Consider the following 19176-nt stretch of genomic DNA (forward strand, 5'->3'; position numbering starts at 1 on the left):
GACTGCAGGCTTTACTACTGCAATATACCTTGAAGCAAAGTACAATGATGCTAAAAGAAATATGGAATCTGGAGCAGTAAGAAAGAGGATGCCACATGCATACATTTTATCATCCCAATGTCCCAAATACTCATTGAAAGTAAAGAATAAATATGGACTTTTAGACACTTTAAATAAAAAGGAACTAAGAATTAGTAGGTCTGAAGCTACAACCTGAGAATCCTGGCTACCTGTTTCTTTTATAAAGCATACAACTTTCACCTATTAAAGTGTTATTGAACTGAACTTATGATGAGATCAATGAAAGCAAATACTTCCCTCTGGGACATAATTTGAAACTCTTCATCTCAGATTTACATCAAAATCCTCATCCTGAAGAATTTTAACAAATTAGATTTAATGGTTAGAAACTCAAAGGCAGTTACTCCTTCATTAAAATTCCCAATCAGTTCAGTTAAGTTCAGTCATTCAGTCATGTCCAACTCTTTGCGACCCCATAGACTGCAGCATGCCAGGTCTCCCTGTCCATCACCAAATCCTGGAGCTTACTCAAACTTATGCCCATTGAGTCAGTAATGACATCCAACCATCTCATCCTCTGTCACCCCCTTCTCCTTCCACCTTCAGTCTTTCCCAGCATCAGGGTCTTTTCCAATGAGTCAGTTCTTTGCATCAGGTGGCCAAAGTTTTGGAGTTTCAGCTTCAGCATCAGTCCTTCCAATGAATATTCAGGACTGATTTCCTTTAGGATTGACTGACTGGATCGTCTTGCAGTCCAAGAATAATTTGGTAATTGTTCCAAGTTCCAAAGAATCTGGTAATTCCTTAACCAAATTTTGTTTCCATAACTCTAAATGGTAGATTAAAATATGTTTTCCTCAGAAGTTTACTGATAAAATGAGTAAAAGGCACCATTGAAAAAGCAAGAGAGTTCCAGAAAAACATCTATTTCTGCTTTATTGATTATGCCAAAGCCTTTGACTCTGTGAATCACCACAAACTGTGGAAAATTCTTAAAGAGATGGGAATACCAGACCACCTGACCTGCCTCTTGAGAAATCTGTATGCAGGTCAGGAAGCAACAGTTAGAACTGGACATGGAACAACAGACTGGTTCCAAATAGGAAAAGGAGTACATCAAGGCTGTATATTGTCACCCTGCTTATTTAACTTATATGCAGAGTACATCATGAGAAACACTGTACTGGATGAAGCCCAAGCTGGCATCAAGATTGCTGGAAGAAATATCAATAACCTCAGATATGCAGGTGACACCACCCTTATGGCAGAAAGCGAAGAAGAACTAAAGAGCCTCTTGATGAAAGTGAAAAAGGACAGTGAAAAAGTTGGCTTAAAGCTCAACATTCAGAAAACTAAGATCATGGCATCTGGTACCATCACTTCATGGCAAATAATTGGGAAACAGTGGAGACAGTGGCAGACTATTTTTCTGGACTCCAAAACCACTGCAGATGGTGAATGCAGCCATAAAATTAAAAGAAGCTTACTCCTTGGAAGGAAAGTTAAGACCAACCTATACAGCATATTAAAAAGAAGAGACATTACTTTTTCAACAAAGGTCCATCTAGTCAAAGCTATGGTTTTTCCAGTGGTCATGAACGGATGTGAGAGTTGGACTATAAAGAAAGCTGACCACCGAAGAATTGATGGTGGTGGCTTTTGAACTGTGGTGTTGGAGAAGATTCTTGAGAGTCCCTTGGACTGCAAGGAGATCCAGCCAGTCCATCCTAAAGGAGATCAGTCCTGGGTGTTCATTGGAAGGACTGATGTTGAAGCTGAAACTCTTAATACTTTGGCCACCTGATGTGAAGAGCTGACTCATTTGAAAAGACCCTGATGCTGGGAAAGACTGAGGGCGGGAGGAGAAGGGGACGACAGAGGATGAGATGCTTGGATGGCATCACCAACTCAATGGGCATGAGTTTGGGTAAACTCAAGGAGTTTGTGATGGACAGGGAGGCCTGGTATCTGCAGTCCATGGCGTCGCAGAGTCGGACATGACTGAGCAACTGAACTGAACTGAATTAAGAAGTTTATTTTCACAATCACCTCACCATAGTACTTGATTCTGTCATTCATCCTCAGTTTTGAGAAATTTGCTCTCATTTTGTCTTCCTGGATACTGTTCTTTTTTTGTTCATCTCCTACTTCTCTGAGGTTCCCTTTTAGCTTTCTTATGTACCTTTCCCCTTCTTCCTATGCCTTAAACATCAGTCTTCCCTGTAACTTTATCTTTGGTTTATTTTCCCCTAAAGTTAGATGTTTTACATGTACTATCTCATTCAATCTTTCAATTAAGCTACTATTCTCACTTTGCAGATGAGGTAACTAAGGCAGGAGGGTTAGTTAAGCAACTTGTATGAAACCAGTCTAAGTATCCAAACCAGGATTCAAATCTATGTAATAGTGCTGTATAGCTCATGCTCTTAAACAGTGACCCTCAATACCTTCCTGTTCTTCCCACTCCAGAGCCAATCACCAACTCCCATTAATTCTCCATTGAAAATATCTTGTAAATCTGACCACATATCTATATCCTTCCCATTCACTTAGTTAAGGCCTTTGTCATCTACTTCTTATCGTAAAATCTTCAAACTGGTTTTCTTGCTGAAGGATTTTCCTTGTTAATTTTTTTTGCATACGGCAATGTTATCTGATCAAGGAATTTTCAGCCTGCAACAGACACTTCGAATTGTTCTTCAACATTTGTTCTCACTTCCTTCTGTACTAATGAAATTTTGAACTAGGCACAGTGAAGGCTAATTCCCTAGACTGTCTTTCACTAAAGGTGGTCATATGTCTAACTCTGACCCGTAAGATGTGAATGGAAGGAAGTAAGGTGAGATGTGCTCTTTTTCTCCTTCCTACTAGTTGCAATGCAGATTAAACAGTAAGAGTTGGAAATGTCCTCTGGATCACGAGATAGAAGATAGATAGGGCCTGGATCCCTGATGACTGCGGAGATCCCTGATGATTCTCTGCCTCATCTCTCTAGATGCTTAGTGAGTCCTAATGCTTAGATACATTATTTTTCAGTTTGCTTTTGAGCAGGTGAACTTTAATTCAAATTTCCAGATCCACTTCAAAGCTCGCTTAGTCTCTGAAACCTTCACTGATTCGTATTTCCAGACCTACTTCAAAGCTCACTTAATCTCTGAAACCAAGTAATTCCTCCCTCTTATGTTTTTCCTAAGCGATAAATTTTCAGCTCCTTGAAAACAGGATTTATGCTATATTCATTTTGTATGTTTTTATTGATAGCACAACTAGAAAGTATATTCTCAAAACATATTTTTTCAAATAAGTGAAAGAATGAAGGTTACCTTAATTAAGAGGTGGGTCAACAAGAGAACGTTTCAGTGCAAAACAAAGGAATATACTGAAATACAGAACTAACTAAAAAATTCCGAGTAGGGAAGAGTTCAAGCAATCTACAACTCTGATAGAACAGATGGAAAGAACAGAGGGCAGAGGGTTTATTCAGGAAAAATAATAATAAAACCTTTGCTAACAAGTGATTTATAAGTTTACATCATTTTTTATAATTAGTAAAAAAGATTGTTCCTCTTGCCAACAATAAATTCCTACAGAGAGGAAAACAGCCTCTTAACGAAGGTTACTGCTTTGTAGTTGGGCTCTCAATTCTCACTGAGTGGAACAGTTAGGTAATGTTGAGTACATGAACTTGTCTTGATAGAAAACCATGTCATTATTTTAAAACTGAGATATGTGGTACCAAAAGTGCAATTAAGATCTATTTAAAAACAAATGTTGACCCTGACACTCCCCTTCTAGTAACGTAAGGGAAATTAACAAAGGACGTAGGGGCAGGGGGAAGAGGACAGGCAATCTGATTTAAAAAGAAGAAAACACATCTACGCTTTAAAAAATATATTAACCTTATTTGATGTACTAATAGAAAAACTTTAATTACTACAAAATTTAACAAATGGTCCTGGAGAAGGGAATGGCAACCCACTCCAGCATTCTTGCCTAAAGAATCCCAAGGACAGAGGAGCCTGGCAGGCTACAGTCCACAAGGTCGCAAAGAGTCGGACACTACTGAGTGACTGACACGCTCAACAAATGATAAAAATCACACTTCTAATCAACTGTTACCAACTCCATAAAGCCTGTACCTCTGGGCTGTTCCCTTTGTCTGCCCTCTACCATAATGCTTAATTCCACTACATTTCATATCTTTTCTTCTGGGGAGTTCCATTTCATTTACTTTTCCTTATCATTTCATATATTTTTTCCTATATCACATTGCTGGCTCCTCGTATTCCTTTCCAATTTTTCTATTTTTGTTCCTTTTCAGCAATTCCCATTTCTTTCATTCTCCCACTGCCTATTTCTTATCATATCACTCTGTATCAGTTTACTACTTCTGCCGGCAAACAGCAGCCCCAGCAAGAAAGTAAATATAAAAATCCCTACCATTATTATGTTCTACAGCGAAAGAAAGCATTAAGGTGAAAAGTTGAAGCTCATGTACAATCTATCATATAAATGTAGATGCAAAATTAAGTTTCAGGTACTGTAACTACCTAAAACAAAGATATTTCTAGGTTGGTGGTTACCCAGTGCTATCATCAGTTTCAAAAGTATTATTTTACAAGCCTTCAGGGTAATCTTCACTGTGCTCAGAGTAAATAATCAAATATCTAGATATCAAACTGTTTATTATCAAAGAAGTTCTGTAAATTCAAGATAAAGAAATGTGATGGAGCTTGCTATTTTCAGAGACACCATACCCAGAAGCTATTCCTTTGTCAGCTTAAGAAACAAAACTGATAATGCTGATAATTATCTTCTCTCTACTCACAGTGTTTTTACCTTAAAGAAGAGTTATTTTTAATATAATACTGGTAGAGCAGAGTAATGACACTAGACACTCCTGAAACAGATTATAAATGACAAGTTCTAACATATTTATTATCAATTTCTACTTGTACAAGATGTACAAGTTTGGCATATCTTTTCAACAGTTAATTACCTCATTATGGGTATGGGAGGGTGGGTTAGGTATTAAACGCTCTCTGCTAAGACTGAGCTCAGTTGGTAAAGAATCTGCCTGCAATGCAGGAGACCCGGGTTCAATCCCTGGGTCGGGAAGATCCCCTGGAGAAGGGAATGGCAACCCACTCCAGTACTCTTGCCTGGAGAATCCCATGGACAGAGGAGCCTGGCGGGCTACAGTCCATGGGGTCACAAGAGTCAGACACGACTAAGTGACTAAACCACCACCACCACCACCTGCTGAGACTGAACATGAGGAATTTAGTTTTGCGTTGCTTAAATTAGAGAAGAGTGACAATAGAAGATATTAGGCCTGCCAAACTTTTAGGATAGGGTCTTGGATCTAATACCAGATATAGCCTGTTTACGCATACAAAGAAAAAGAACTAAAAAGCTTTCAAGAAAACCACCACAATTGACTTGACTTTGGTCCATGCATAAATAGATTGATTATCACTAAAAACTTTTTCAGACTTTTTTTTATTTTTTTTTTTAGTAACAAGAAAGCACCAGTTTAATCAGATGGAAATGCCACGGTTCTACTTGGATTTGCTGTGGTGAACTAAGAGACTATCCTGGTCATTCCCCCTTCTTCCCTCAAGATGCTCCAAAAACAACGCTACAGAAGCCCTATATAGTTACAGAATAAAGTCTGAAAACCACTGTTCTCTAAACAGTTCTCTGGAGGAAAACAACAGCTATCTCCTACTAAAGAATGAAATCATTTAACTCCTGCAGTGGTCAAGTTATAAAAGAATTAAAAGCCCATAAAGTTTACCAAAGGCATTTTAGTGACTCTATTTAGGTCAAAGGCATGGCAAGTTCAGACACCTGTAAGGAACCATCAGAATGAGACCATTCTGATGGGAGGAAAAAGAGTCACAGAGACTGTTGACGGATAGGCTGGTCTAATCTTCCCTCTTCAGCCTCAGGTCAGATCCTCTGGATTATAAAAAATCATTGTTCCCAGAAGAAAGAAGGTTCAAAAGATTCAGCAGAGGCGAAAATAACACAGACCACCAAATGACAGGAATACTCAAATGACAAAGAAGCGCTTCCTCCCAAGTCAAAAATAGCCAGGTCATCCTCAGCCACACGTTTCAATCACTATTTAAAAATCTTGAAAAAAAAGCTTGCATTTTTTAAATAGAAAAATTTATGTGCTCCCATTGTCAAGTACTTGTTATATACTTATACTAAACTTATTTGTTCAGCTTCATTTTATTATTTTTTTTATTAGTTGGAGGCTAATTACTTCACAACATTTCAGTGGGTTTTGTCATACATTGACATGAATCAGCCTGCTTCATTTTGTTTGATATCCATTAGAGGCTTTTCAAGTTATCAATACAAAATAAATTCTTGTTAACTGTGATATTTTACAAACTGAATCAACTATGATGAGTTAATGAAATGCTTAAATATCACTTTATTTTGAATACCTCTGTGTCCTAACATTAACCTACTGATAATCATTAGCCACCTTAAAAATTTCAACAACTTCCTAATTAGCTTTCCTTTGTGTTTGCACCCTTGTATCCATCTACTAAATGGAATTAGTAATTCTAATATAGATGTAACCATGTCACTCCATTATTAAAAATACCTCAGGAGCTCCCCACTATACACTTAACAGTTAAGTCACAGAATAAGCTATTCAAATTAAACATTATTCAGAAGCACAAACCACTGAAACAAACGAAGAAGTACTGTCTAACTCACGTGGAGGAGGGCATGGCAACCCACTCCCTACTTTTGCCTGGAAAACCCCATGGACAGAGGAGCCTGGCGGGCTACAGCCCAGCGGGTCACAAAGAGCCGGACACAACCGAGGAGGCGCTATCTAACTAAAGGCTAAGGAGGGAGAATAGAACCCACTTTTGAATAGCCAAAATAGAGTGACCTCTAAGGGTTCCAAAGTTAGTAGGAAAACCACTAGCAAAACAAAACTTCTATGCTACAATAACATGGCCTTCAAATATATAAAGTGCAATTTGACTGAGCTACAAGGAAAAATGTACAAAATCAAATTATACATATCTCATTCAATAACTGACTGAAGAATCAGGGTGTTTTTTTTTTTGTTTTCTTTTCTTTTTATAAGTAATACCATAAAAGATTTGAATAAGAAAATTAACAAATTTCACTGAATGAACATTCATTTTATTGAAATGAACATGTCACTGAATGAATAGTATACAACACTGTACTAATAAAGAAATATAAAATTCACATTCTTCTCAAAGCAACATAAAATATTCATGAAAATTGACCCAAAGCAAGTCAAAATAAATTTCAGAGAGCTGATATAACATATGCTTCCTTATCATAATAAAAATAAGAAAATAACAAAAAAGGCAGCCAGAAAATCTCCATATGTTTGGAATTAGAAAACAGACTTATAATAAAAAAGATGAACACTGTTTTGAGTACTGGACCCTGATAAAAACTTGAGAAACCTCATGAAAGACTGGTTAACCAAAATAAAAAGAAGACATCATTATAAGTCCTACAAATATTAAAAAGATAACAAGTTAAAAAGATAATAGTTCTATGTCAGTAACTTTGTAGACTTGGATGAAATGGGAAAATTACTGAAAGCACAAATAAAAACAAAACCCCCAAACTCATGGAACTGACTCAGGAAGAAAGAAAAAACTTAAGAGTCTTATAACCATTAAAGAAACTATCAACATTCAAAATTCACCCCACAAAGGAAACTCCAGGCCCATATGGCTTCAACTGGAGATTCTCCCAAACATACATGGGAAAAAAATAATAATTGTAATGTTACATAAACTATTCCAGAGTATATAAATGAGCCCACTATTCAATTCATTTTATGAGGCTAGTATACCATTGATTCCAAACTCTAATAGTATTTTAAGAATAAAAACTTATAGGTAGTCTCACTTGTGAAATATATAGAAAAATCCTAAGCAAAATATTATCATATAGAGTCTAGAAAAATTACATATATATATTTCTACGTAATACATAATGGTGAAAGTTTTGTTGAAAATCCTAAAGGATCTAAGGACAAATTTTTAGACTTAAAAAATTTACCAATATTGTGAAATAATAGAAAATGTCTAAACTCTACTGATAGACTTAATCCCCAAATTAAAGCCAATGATGGTAAAATAAGGCCTACAAATATAAAAAATATGTATGTTTCTAAGGAACATACAGAGTATGAAATTCCAGAGAAATGAAACAACAGACCATGAAAATATGAAAACAATGCACTGTGGAATTTCACAGATGGTAGCTCAGACAGTAAAAAACCTGCCTGTGAGGCAGGAGACCCAGGTTCTATCCCTGGGTCAGGAAGACCCCCTGGAGAAGGAAATGGTCACCCATTCCAGTATTCTCACCTGGAGAATTCTATCAACAGAGAAGTCTGGCAGGCCACAGAGTCTAGCAGGCTCCTCGGGAGTCGCAAAGAGTTGGACATGACTGAGCAACCAACACACAACACAATGTAATCTCAACAAGTTTTTCAGGAAACTTGACAAGCTGGTTCTAAAATATATATGAAAGGTGTATGGGAACACAAAAGACCCCGAATAGCCAATGCAGTCTTTATAGAAACTTGAGGCAAGGATGGTGACAGTTCTTCCCTATGATGAATGCTGTCTTTGTGTCCTGGTTAGTAAGTCTGTCCTTTTTCTAGCACTCTGACTTTGACCTCTGTCATAAATCAAATGTCCACATTAACATGGATCTGACTTTATTCTACTTAATTGTTTTACTGATCCTCAAGCTAGTGCCACATTAACTTAATTACCATAGAATCATAATATGTAGGTACAAATCATACCCCATCATAAAGAAAACAGACACCATTCATTGACTGCATTAGCTGCTTCTCTCCTTGTTTGAAGAGGCTCAAGTACATAGATGGAGACAGTCTTGAATTGTTCACCCAGAAAACAGCCTACTTGCTACCTTGTGGGTAGGTTGGGGGGATCTCCTCTTATAGAAACTTGAGACATAGATATAATAAATTACATAAAAAGTAATAACATCTTTCTGTAAAAGACAAAAAAACATAAAACTCCAAAAGAGTAAAAGGGCAAGCCACAACATGGGAGAAGACATTTGTACTGCAACATCAAAAACTATGAAGGGGCTGATATCTCACCCTGCGTGCAAGCTAAAAAGTAAGCCCAGCAAGTTTCATGGCTGTTGGCAGAAGACATGAGACTCCTGAATTAGAAATGATGGACAGTTAACTACTCACAACAATAAATGTAGCCAAGTCAAACAAGGTTTGAATTTTCCCTGTTTATCCCTGGTACCTTGTGGTACTCAATGAATAGTTAAAGAAAGAATAAATGGTTAGGGAAGAATTATCACCATCCTCGCCTCAAGTTTATATAAAGGAGGAGATGCCCCCCCCAACCTAACCCCAAGTTTGCTGAAGCGAACAATTCAAGACTCTCTTCATCTATGTGCCTCTTCCAACAAGGAGAGGAAAAATAGCTAATACAGTCAATGAATGATATCTATTATTATTATTTTTCATTTCAGTTCAGTCACTCAGTCGTGTCCGACTCTTTGCAATCCCACAGACTAGAGCACACCAGGTTTTCCTGTCCATCACCAACTCCCAGAGCTTGCTGAAACTCATGTCCATCGAGTCGGTGATTCCATCCAACCATCTCATCCTCTGTCATCCCCTTCTCCTCCTGCCTTCAATCTTTTCCAGCATCAGGGTCTTTTCCAATGAGTCAGTTCTTCATATCAGGTGGTCAAAGTACTGGAGTTTCAGTTTCAGCATTAATCCTTCCAATGAATATTCAGGACTGATTTCCTTTTGGATGGGCAGGTTGGATCCGCTTGCAGTCCAAGGGACTCTGAAGAGTCTTCTCCAACACCACAGTTCCAAAGCATCAATTCTTCGGCACTCAGCTTTCTTTATAGTCTAACTCTCACGTTCATATATGACTACTGGAAAAACCATAGCTTTGACTAGACGGACCTTTGTTGGAAAAGTAACGTCTCTCCTTTTTAATATGCTGTCTAGGTTGGTCATATCTTCTCTTCCAAGGAGCAAGGGTCTTTTGATTTTATGGCTGCAGTCACCATCTGCAGTGACTCTTGGAGCCCAAGAAAATAAAGTCTGTCACTGTTTCCATTGTTTCCACATCTATTTGCCATGAAGTCATGGGACCAGATGCCATGATCTTAGTTTTCTGAAAGTTTTCTGAGTTTTAAGCCAATTTTTTCACTCTCCTCTTTCACTTTCATCAAGAGGCTCTTTAGTTCTTCTTCACTTTCTGCCATAAGTGTGGTGTCATCTGCGTATCTGAGGTTATTGATATTTCTCCCAGCAATCTTGATTCCAGCTTGTGCTTCATCCAGCCCAGCATTTTGCATGATGTACTCTGCATGTAAGTAAAATAAGCAGGGTGACAATATACAGCCTTGATGTTCTCCTTTCCCAATTTGGAACCAGTCTGTTGTTCTATGTCCAGTTCTAACTGTTGCTTCATGACCTGCATACAGATTTCTCAGGAGACAGGTAAGGTGATCTGGTATTCCCATCTCTTGAAGAATTTTAATTTTCCAGTTTGTTGTGATCCACATAGTCAAAGGCTTTGGTGTAGTCAATAAAGCAGAAGTAGACATTTCTCTACTTATTATTTTTACTAGTGGATAAAGGCAAAATGGAAAAAAGTCATAATTCCTGAACATCACAACCTCTCTTGTTCTTTTGAACCTAGTTGAGCTCTGGCACATTGGATCCTATCCCTTCATCCTCTTTTTAAGATTATAGCCAAGAACTTTTATTCTACTTATAAAGGATTTTTCCACATTAAGAAATCTCTTAATTAATTCCCTTCATCCTCTTAATCATATTTCCCTGCAGAGGACATAAGCGGGAGGGCTATTACTTTCTAACAGTTGGCTGGGTGAGTTGACTGAGTTCCAAGACTTAGAGGTGGGACTGGAATAAGAGCCTTGCACTTGGGACTCAGGTCTAAATCATGTTCCTCAATTTAGTTTCATCAGAGATGACTGGCTGGGGTTTGGGGGTGAGCCTACACAAAGGACTTTCTTGTCTAATCAGATTCTCATGAACCAGAGAGCTTAGCTTCAAGCTTTACTAAAATAATTTCAAGTATATAAGCAATCAAGCGACACAAAAGCAGCAGAGACATCCAATGTGGCTTAAGTCTTGCTTCTGCCTCAGAATGTTTTCTAGCTGAGAATAACAGATGATTTCTAGAAGCAAAATTTATGGGCCACTTCACACATGGGGAGCATTTAGGTTACATCACAGGTCTCCAGTATACCTTAGGGAGCTGAATAGCTTACACAACGTTCTCCAGGAAAATATGCCTCGCAAATCTATAGACTCTAGGTTGTGTTTACCACAGGCAATCCTAACTAGGGACATTGCAAAGTATGCCATAAGTAAGAGCTCTCCTCTTAGCAAAATTCATTAGTCTATTTACAAAGGAGGTCAGTTACCAACATGTTTAACTGGGTCACCTCCCTTCTTCTTTCTGTGGAAGTATCTTCCTGGATCAAAAGAGAAATGGATCACAGGTCAGCTGCTAACTCCTTCCTCAAAGAATTATCAAACTCTTTCCTGGATCATTTTTTTTTAAAAAATGAAGTTTTCATCTCCACTGGGATATGTTTTTGTAACTATTTCTTGCATTAATGAGATTCTATCATTAGAAAGAGCTGTCTTTGATACTCTTAATGACCTGAATGAATAAATGAATGAAGAGATTTTATATGATGTAGTCATTTGAAGAGTATGTTTTCAAAGACTACTTAATAATAAAATGTTACTAAAAATAAAATACTCCTAATGAAATAAGTGAAAAAGATATCACGTTATATATCACTATGATTTCCATTACTGTAAGTACTGTATGTAGTCAAAGGAAGTAAATCCAAATAATAATAGCTTCTTTCAATGGATGGCTTATTTTCTTCTTTGTATTTCTTTGTACATTCTAAATGCTTTATGTGGCTTGATTACTTTCATGATTAGGAAAAATTATTAGAAAAATATCTTCAGTTTAAATATTGATATTTATCCGTTGATTATTCTGTAAAATGTATCTTCTTTTGCCCACACCCCATCTTTAACCTGAGCAAGTTAGGTGTCCCTCCTTCTGTACCCTCTGCACCCTAACTAGTCCCTCTATCACTAAATTTATACCATATTTGATGATAACTTCCCTGAGGATCTTGAAGACAAGAATCATTTCATATGTATGTGTTTTAGTATCTTCATGTCTAGCAAAGTTCCTGACACAAAGTGGGTATTTAATAAATGCTGACAAAAATCTTATTTTCAAGATTGTCTTTTACACTGTCAATCTGCCCTGGAAACATATTTTTATGATTGAAAGTACAATGGCTAGAAAGTATAGCTATGGATATTTCCTCAACCTTTTACAATTTCAGTCAATGCTGAATATTTTGATCTATAAACTCTTATTAAAAAGAAACACAATCTTTGCCCAAGTTACAGATTCTTAATCTCAGAATTTCTGACTCCTCCCACCTCACTTAAAGAAAAAAAAGAAAGAGGGCGAAAACAAAGAGGAAGAGAGGAAAGGAAAAGGAGAATTAGCAGTAGTAGCGATAGTAGCAATAATGTTAAAAGTAGCTTTTGTTTTCTGGATTCCAAACATAAAACCAAGCATATAAGGGATAGTATGCAAAGTTAACTAAGTTAAACTTTAAAGAGAAAATATACACACTGCTGAAGCAGCATTGGAAATCTTCCGTTCTGTTAGAACAGTATGCCCGAAGGTTATGCTTCTAATATGTACATATCAATTTCTGGCCACTGTGTTGATAAATGATGAAGACCATGCTCTACAGTCCAAGGTCTCCCTCATTTCAGCTCAAGAGCATGACAGAAGAGATGTTATTGACTTTTTAATGTTTCTTTTAAAACACATCTCTTACTGTAAGAGTAACACTTTTTAAGGACTATTATCTGAATGATTTATACAAATTTGCAAAACATTATCAAATAATCTAAGCTTCCTTTTTCAATGACTTCACAAATCCGATTTTACTTGTCAAATAGTGAGGAAGAAAACCAGAAGAGGTCACTATTTCAAACATGATTGATTTCCTCTGAGGAAATGGGTGACATGATACATTACTGCAATAAGACACTTATATTTTTGTTATAAATCAAACTCTTCAGTTCACGCTTTTGCATCTAAAAATTATGTAAACTTCTCTTGCACAAACGTGGCACTTTCTAAAAAGACTATGTCTATATCACTTTCAGCATATTTTGTTTCCTTAAAGTAGTTAAATAAAAATGAGGCAAGAGAATCTTATTATGTAGTGTGCACATACATAGTATGTTACTGAAATGACTAGTCTCAGAAATTATTTTGAGAAATGATAATAAAGGTATACTTTCAAATGGCACTTCATGATTAGAACTGACTTATACTCAATTAATTATTCCTTATATCTTCATCCCACATTCTCATGATCTGAAACATGTGCGAGAGTTGTATATATCTTATATGTTCATGCTGTATAAATTTAATAGAAGATTCTAAATTTTCTACCTCTGTATGGATAAACTGAAGAGTCCTCAATAAGTGTACAATGAATTCATATGGTTTGGGATTTCCTGTCATCACTATGCCTTCCAATAAGCTTTTCATGCCAAACAAAATCAGATTACTATTTTCTTGATTATGTATAATAATATACATGCATTAATTTTTAAAAAGAATTTCTAAAAAACTGTTAATATTACATATCTACTAATATTACTCCTTTTAAAAATTTTAACATCAAGAAACTTCTTTTAACTAAGGTATTGATTTTCACCGAAGTATCATATTCATAAACAGTAGGTGCAAGATTAATGTCTGGTTGTAGAATAATCAGTAATAGAGTACTGGGTTTTCAAAAGCTAAAATTCTGAATATTATACATGTTGCCTATTTAATGTAAATGTGAATGATTTCTGGTATGTGACTAATAACCATGGAAGGCATAAAATATCTTTGAGCACCGTATCAGTCAGCAGACAAATGCAGAAACGTACAAATCCAATCTGACAAAATAGTACAAACAAAGAGCTTTCCTTATTTGCCGCTTAACTGTCCTTCTCACTTCTTTTCTCTCTTGAGTGCCATCTTCCGTCTCCAGCATCAGGCTAGGCAGTGTTTGCTTACTTGCTTTCTAACTGTTCTTTGCAAATGCAAATAAGGATCTAAATCAATCCTTCATACCTCTGACTAAAACTCACACACATCAATGTATTCACGCTCTTGCATGTGCTTGCATTTAAACCTTCTATTCCTTACTGGAATAAAAGGACTGCCTTTTATTAAAAGATGGTAAAGCAATAACTAGATGAGGAAGACTTGGAAGGAAAGAAATTTCTTTGTATGTGACATAGTAGTAAAAGCTATCTTAGGTGAGAAAATTACTAGAGTTTTTTTTTTCCTTTTTTGGAGGCAAGGGCAGGAAATAAAAGAAAGATTGTGGCTGGCATTATCATTTTTTTTCCTTTATCTTTTTAACCTGCAAATTTGTAGATGTCAGGGAACAAGAACCATTATCTGTGACTACAGCATTGGTATCATGCTCTTTCCCCTTTAGCATCATAATCACGAAGCCAAGGGGCTCAGAGTTTCAACTGCCTCAAGTGGCTCCGACACCTCTCAGGCAGACCAGCATCAGAGGCATTGAATGCAGACTAGCAGATCAAAGAAAAGAATGGGAGGGGGCTGGTGTGAGGGTCTTTCCCAATCACGTATAATTACATGAAAACCAACATTCACTGCGATTGCTATGTCAGTTCTGCAGTCTATTAACATGCTACTAAAGTGATGTGTTGCTGAAGCCATTTCTTTTAGGGAGGAAGATGATGGGAGAGAGGGGCAGACAATAAAGAAGGGCCTTAGCTGTTGGGGAACAAGGCTGTGTGGATGTGAGGTTTACACAGATGCATGATCCTTGTGATGATGATCAAAACATTATATGTGTCAAGGGAAATGTGTTAAACATTTCTAAACAAACTAAGACCATGCTTTGGTTATGTAAAACTAATACTAATCAAAATAAATCATGTGAATTGCTTTACATTTATGCCTGATTACCATGTAGTACAATAATGATTATGTGATTATTTTTGTCAGATTAACTTTGCTATAAATTTAATTACATGTGTAAATTCTAAATATTCAGCCCTCATAATTTAGTGTAACCATTATTTACTGACCCCACTCCCTCTTCTACATGCCAGATACCAAACTGCATACTGGGAATAAAAACAATAAGACAATCCTTCCTCTCATGGCGCTTACAGTCTTGTTGAAGAAAAAACAGGTACAAGGCAAATGTCAAACAGAAGAACTGACAATCAATGTATTTTTAAATGAACATGTATTTTTAAGGACATGAAGGGAATACCAATCCCAGTCCGAGAGTATCAGGTAAGGCTTCAGTCCCTCAGAGCTGATCCCTGAAGAACCAGGAGAGCTAGCCAAAAGAGAGGGGAGAATGAGTTAGTAATCCAACAAAAGAAACAGGAAACTCACAGGCCTCAGAAATGAGACCCTGCAGGGTGAGTCTGAGAAACTGCTCAGCTGGAACCCAGGGCAAGAAGAGTCCTGAGAGAGTAAGGTTAGTGAAATAAGAAGAGGACTTCAATATCATACTAAGGAATCTGAAATCTTCACAGTAATGAGGAACCACTGCAGACTTCAAAAAGGAGAATGACACGATCAGATTTTCATTTCACACCAGATGTGGCTTTACTGTAGGGAGTGAAGTAATAGAGCTCATACCTGGAGGTGAGCAGGGCAGTCAGAAGAAGCCAGTTGCAGTGATTTGGGTGACAGTTGCCAGGGGTTCAGGCTAGGCTATTAAGATCAGAAAGAAGTGAACGGGCTTGAGAAATATGCAACAGGTACAAATGAAACGTCTTAGTGATTGATTAGGTATAAGAGAAAGAGGATTTGGGGATGGATTTCTGACTTAGGCAAACGCGAGATGCTATGGTATCTCAGCAAAGCGATCTATTACTGAGAGAGAGAGGAGAGGAAAAGAGGCAGGTTGATGGGATTTCTATTTGATTTTTGTTGATTTTGACAGAGGAGGGGCACAGGAAAGCATTCGAAATTATGCGTTCCTCAAGACAAATTCAGTTCTGTGTGTCTGAGAAGCTTGGAGATCTCTGATAGATGCTTGGATATATAGGTGTGAGGCTAAGAAAGATCTAAGCTTAGACACATATTTGGGAGACGGCATCTTATATCAGCTGAAGCCATCAGATGAACAGAGAAGGGGGCCAACATCAGCAGCTGAAGGAAACCCAAAATTTATGGGACGACCTGAGTAAGAGCCAATAAGGAAAATAAGTAGGAAGAAAGCCAGTAAAGCACATGATCACAAAAATCAGGGAAAGGAATATTTTGAGAAGGAACAAGTAGTCAACAAAGTCAAATACAAAAGAAAAGGTAGACTGGTATAGCCATTTATAATTCAGTAATCTGTACCTATTAAAACGTCTGATTCTTAATTCCATTTCTTGATATTTAATCAATAAAAATGTTATCCTGTGTGTCCAATGAGACAAAGAATAGTTTATAAAAGTATTCTTTTTAGAAAGAATGTAAATAACCAAAAACAGAGAATTAACTCGAATATTATAGACTAACCTTGTTGAATATGTCACAGAACTTGACGAGAACTAAACAGATTTATGAGAAAAAGACTTTAATGAATGTTAAATACAAGAAGAAGTCAGTTTCAGAACAATGCATACATAATAACAGCAGTTATTTTTTAACATATTTCTCTATGCATATATAAGAAAAGCTACAGAAAGAGTTGGAAGAGTAAACACCAAAGTCCAATAGTCAAATTTGTGAAGAAAGCTGGTATTTAGTTGGGTCTCTGGTCAAGGAGACCTTTTGCTTCATTTGTATTTTTTTTTAATTTTTACAGTGAAAATATTTCCATGTAACAGTTGCATAATAAAATACATTTTAAAAATGCTATCAAGAGATCAAACAAAATTAAAACTGAGAAATAACAATTAATTTAATGGTTGTTTAGTAACTTTAATAAGCATAGATCTGGAAGAATAAAGGGAATAGAGGTTAGATTATAATGAGTTGAGATAAAACAGAAGGAAAAGCAGTAAACAGAATATAAAACAGAAAGTGTGGTATGGTACAGTAAGAAAAAGGAGTGCAAGAAGGATTTTTTATGAGAAGGAAGAAAAATGATATTCTCAGGAAGCCTCGCTGCTGACAGGTTTAAAAAACATCAGCGATAATGAAGCTAATAAGACACCAAAAGACCTGGGGCCTGTTACAGCGCCAGGCATGGCGATGGCAAAGTCTGGAATAACAGGAGTGACCTGCTAAAGAGCCAGATCAAGGAAGTTTTGGTGAGAAAAAAAGATTTATTATGGTTGGAACTATACAACATCCCCAAACTAATAACCAAAGAGAAGAGAAAGGTGGAAAAGAATTCTCAAAATATCTTAGGGTAATAGCAAATGAAGGGCTGACACTGGAAGAATACAAATAAACAGTCTAATTGCAAGATGAGAAATGCCTTAAGGACCGGCTGGTTGGTGCCACCTGGAATGACCAGAATGAGCTGAGACATAATCTGGTACAAGAACAAGACTATGTATTAGTATTGGTTGTAACACTTAGGAAATGGTGCATGTTCATTGCTGTGAATCAATCAGAAGTTGGAAGTAAAGCATGTTGTCAGCAGGGCATATTAACTGCCACTCATTCTCCTTCAACATGTAAGAAGTGATGAGTGATAAAGCGTCACTTAAGCATATTTAACATGGTCCAAGAATTTTGGTTCAGCATTAAACAGTAGGAATTGCTTAGGATTAGGGTACAAATATAAATCTCTTCTGAAACCAAAGCAGGATGTCCCCAAATGGCTCTGTTCTGAAGAAACCAAGTCTCTCTCCGTGGTCATGCCTTTCTGGAAAAGTCTTAGAGGGGAGTTAAGTGCTAACAACAAACTAAAACTTCTTACTCACCCAGAACAATGTGTCCTTACTGAAAAAAAAAAAAAAAAATATCCTGGCCCAAAGCTACTCTTACAGAGGGGCTGTTCACATCCTGGTGAGAGAAAACGGTGATGAACCCCATGCTTTGGATGGTGCTGATGAGCAAACAACTTTAAATCACAATAAAATCATCTGTGTCCTTTAAAAGACAATGCATAGCAACACTCGATTTCATCAAGGGGGTGGCGAGTGGGAGGGCGGAGGCGACCTTACAAGAGCCTCAAAAGGAAGAGACTGAGAATTTTCTGGGTGCAGACGTGAGAGAATTAATTATTGACACCTACACGGGAAACTCTCCATTTGGACGCTGCCCTGCGTCATGTGTTGTCATGCCTACTGAAATTATGTTAGAAACCAAAATAAACTTTTGTATTAATAGCTCTCACCTTAAGAGTTCTATCTGTAGAAGAGGCAAATTTCTCCTTTGGCTTATCCTACAGGCAGCCTTCTGAGAATCAGAAGAGAACAACCAACTTCGATCATTTGAACAGGGAGCATCAACTAACACCTATAGGAAAAAATGACAGAGAAGGCAAGTATGCACTGAAAACATATCCTCAGACACAAAGGATACAGAGAAGCTACAGAAATTGTGGCAAAAATTAGCAAATAAATAAGTAAATTTATTTTAATAACTGAAAATACACCATGGTAAGTTGTTTACAACGCTTCTTCACTAATACCTTAGAAAAGAATTTCCTGTGACTTTCAGCATTTAGGTCTTTTTCAGTGGAGAAGGGGAATGAGAGGACTAAAAGTCTACTAATGTCTACTAATATTTCATATTCTTGTTGACTATAGCAAAAACTTTTACAAAAGTTACTCATTTTATTTTTTTAAAGTTACTCATTTTAAACTGATGTTACTATATTCCTGAATTCTCAGCATTTATATTTAAGAACTAATAATTCAATTTCAGTTTACTGAAAGACTGTCTTTTTCTTCAACTGTCATACTCTGATACGAAATGTTACCAAATTAAAGCAATGCAATGTGCATGTTTGTGTATGGACTCAGATAATATCTGATCTCTTCCTGAGTATCTGTGAGGTACCTGGAAA

General features: G+C 36.8%; 1 protein-coding gene across 1 annotated transcript in view; it reads right to left on the reverse strand.

Annotated features, from left to right (window-relative positions):
- Nucleotides 1–19176, reverse strand: part of NSUN3 (NOP2/Sun RNA methyltransferase 3) — a 56345-nt gene that overhangs the window by 18213 nt on the left and 18956 nt on the right. The window contains exon 5 of the mRNA XM_065913832.1: nucleotides 18502–18623. Coding sequence (XP_065769904.1) covers nucleotides 18502–18623 — 122 coding nt within the window. The remainder of the gene's footprint in view (nucleotides 1–18501; nucleotides 18624–19176) is intronic.

The sequence above is a fragment of the Muntiacus reevesi genome, chromosome 21 (assembly GCF_963930625.1).
Source record: "Muntiacus reevesi chromosome 21, mMunRee1.1, whole genome shotgun sequence".
NCBI lineage: Eukaryota > Metazoa > Chordata > Mammalia > Artiodactyla > Cervidae > Muntiacus > Muntiacus reevesi.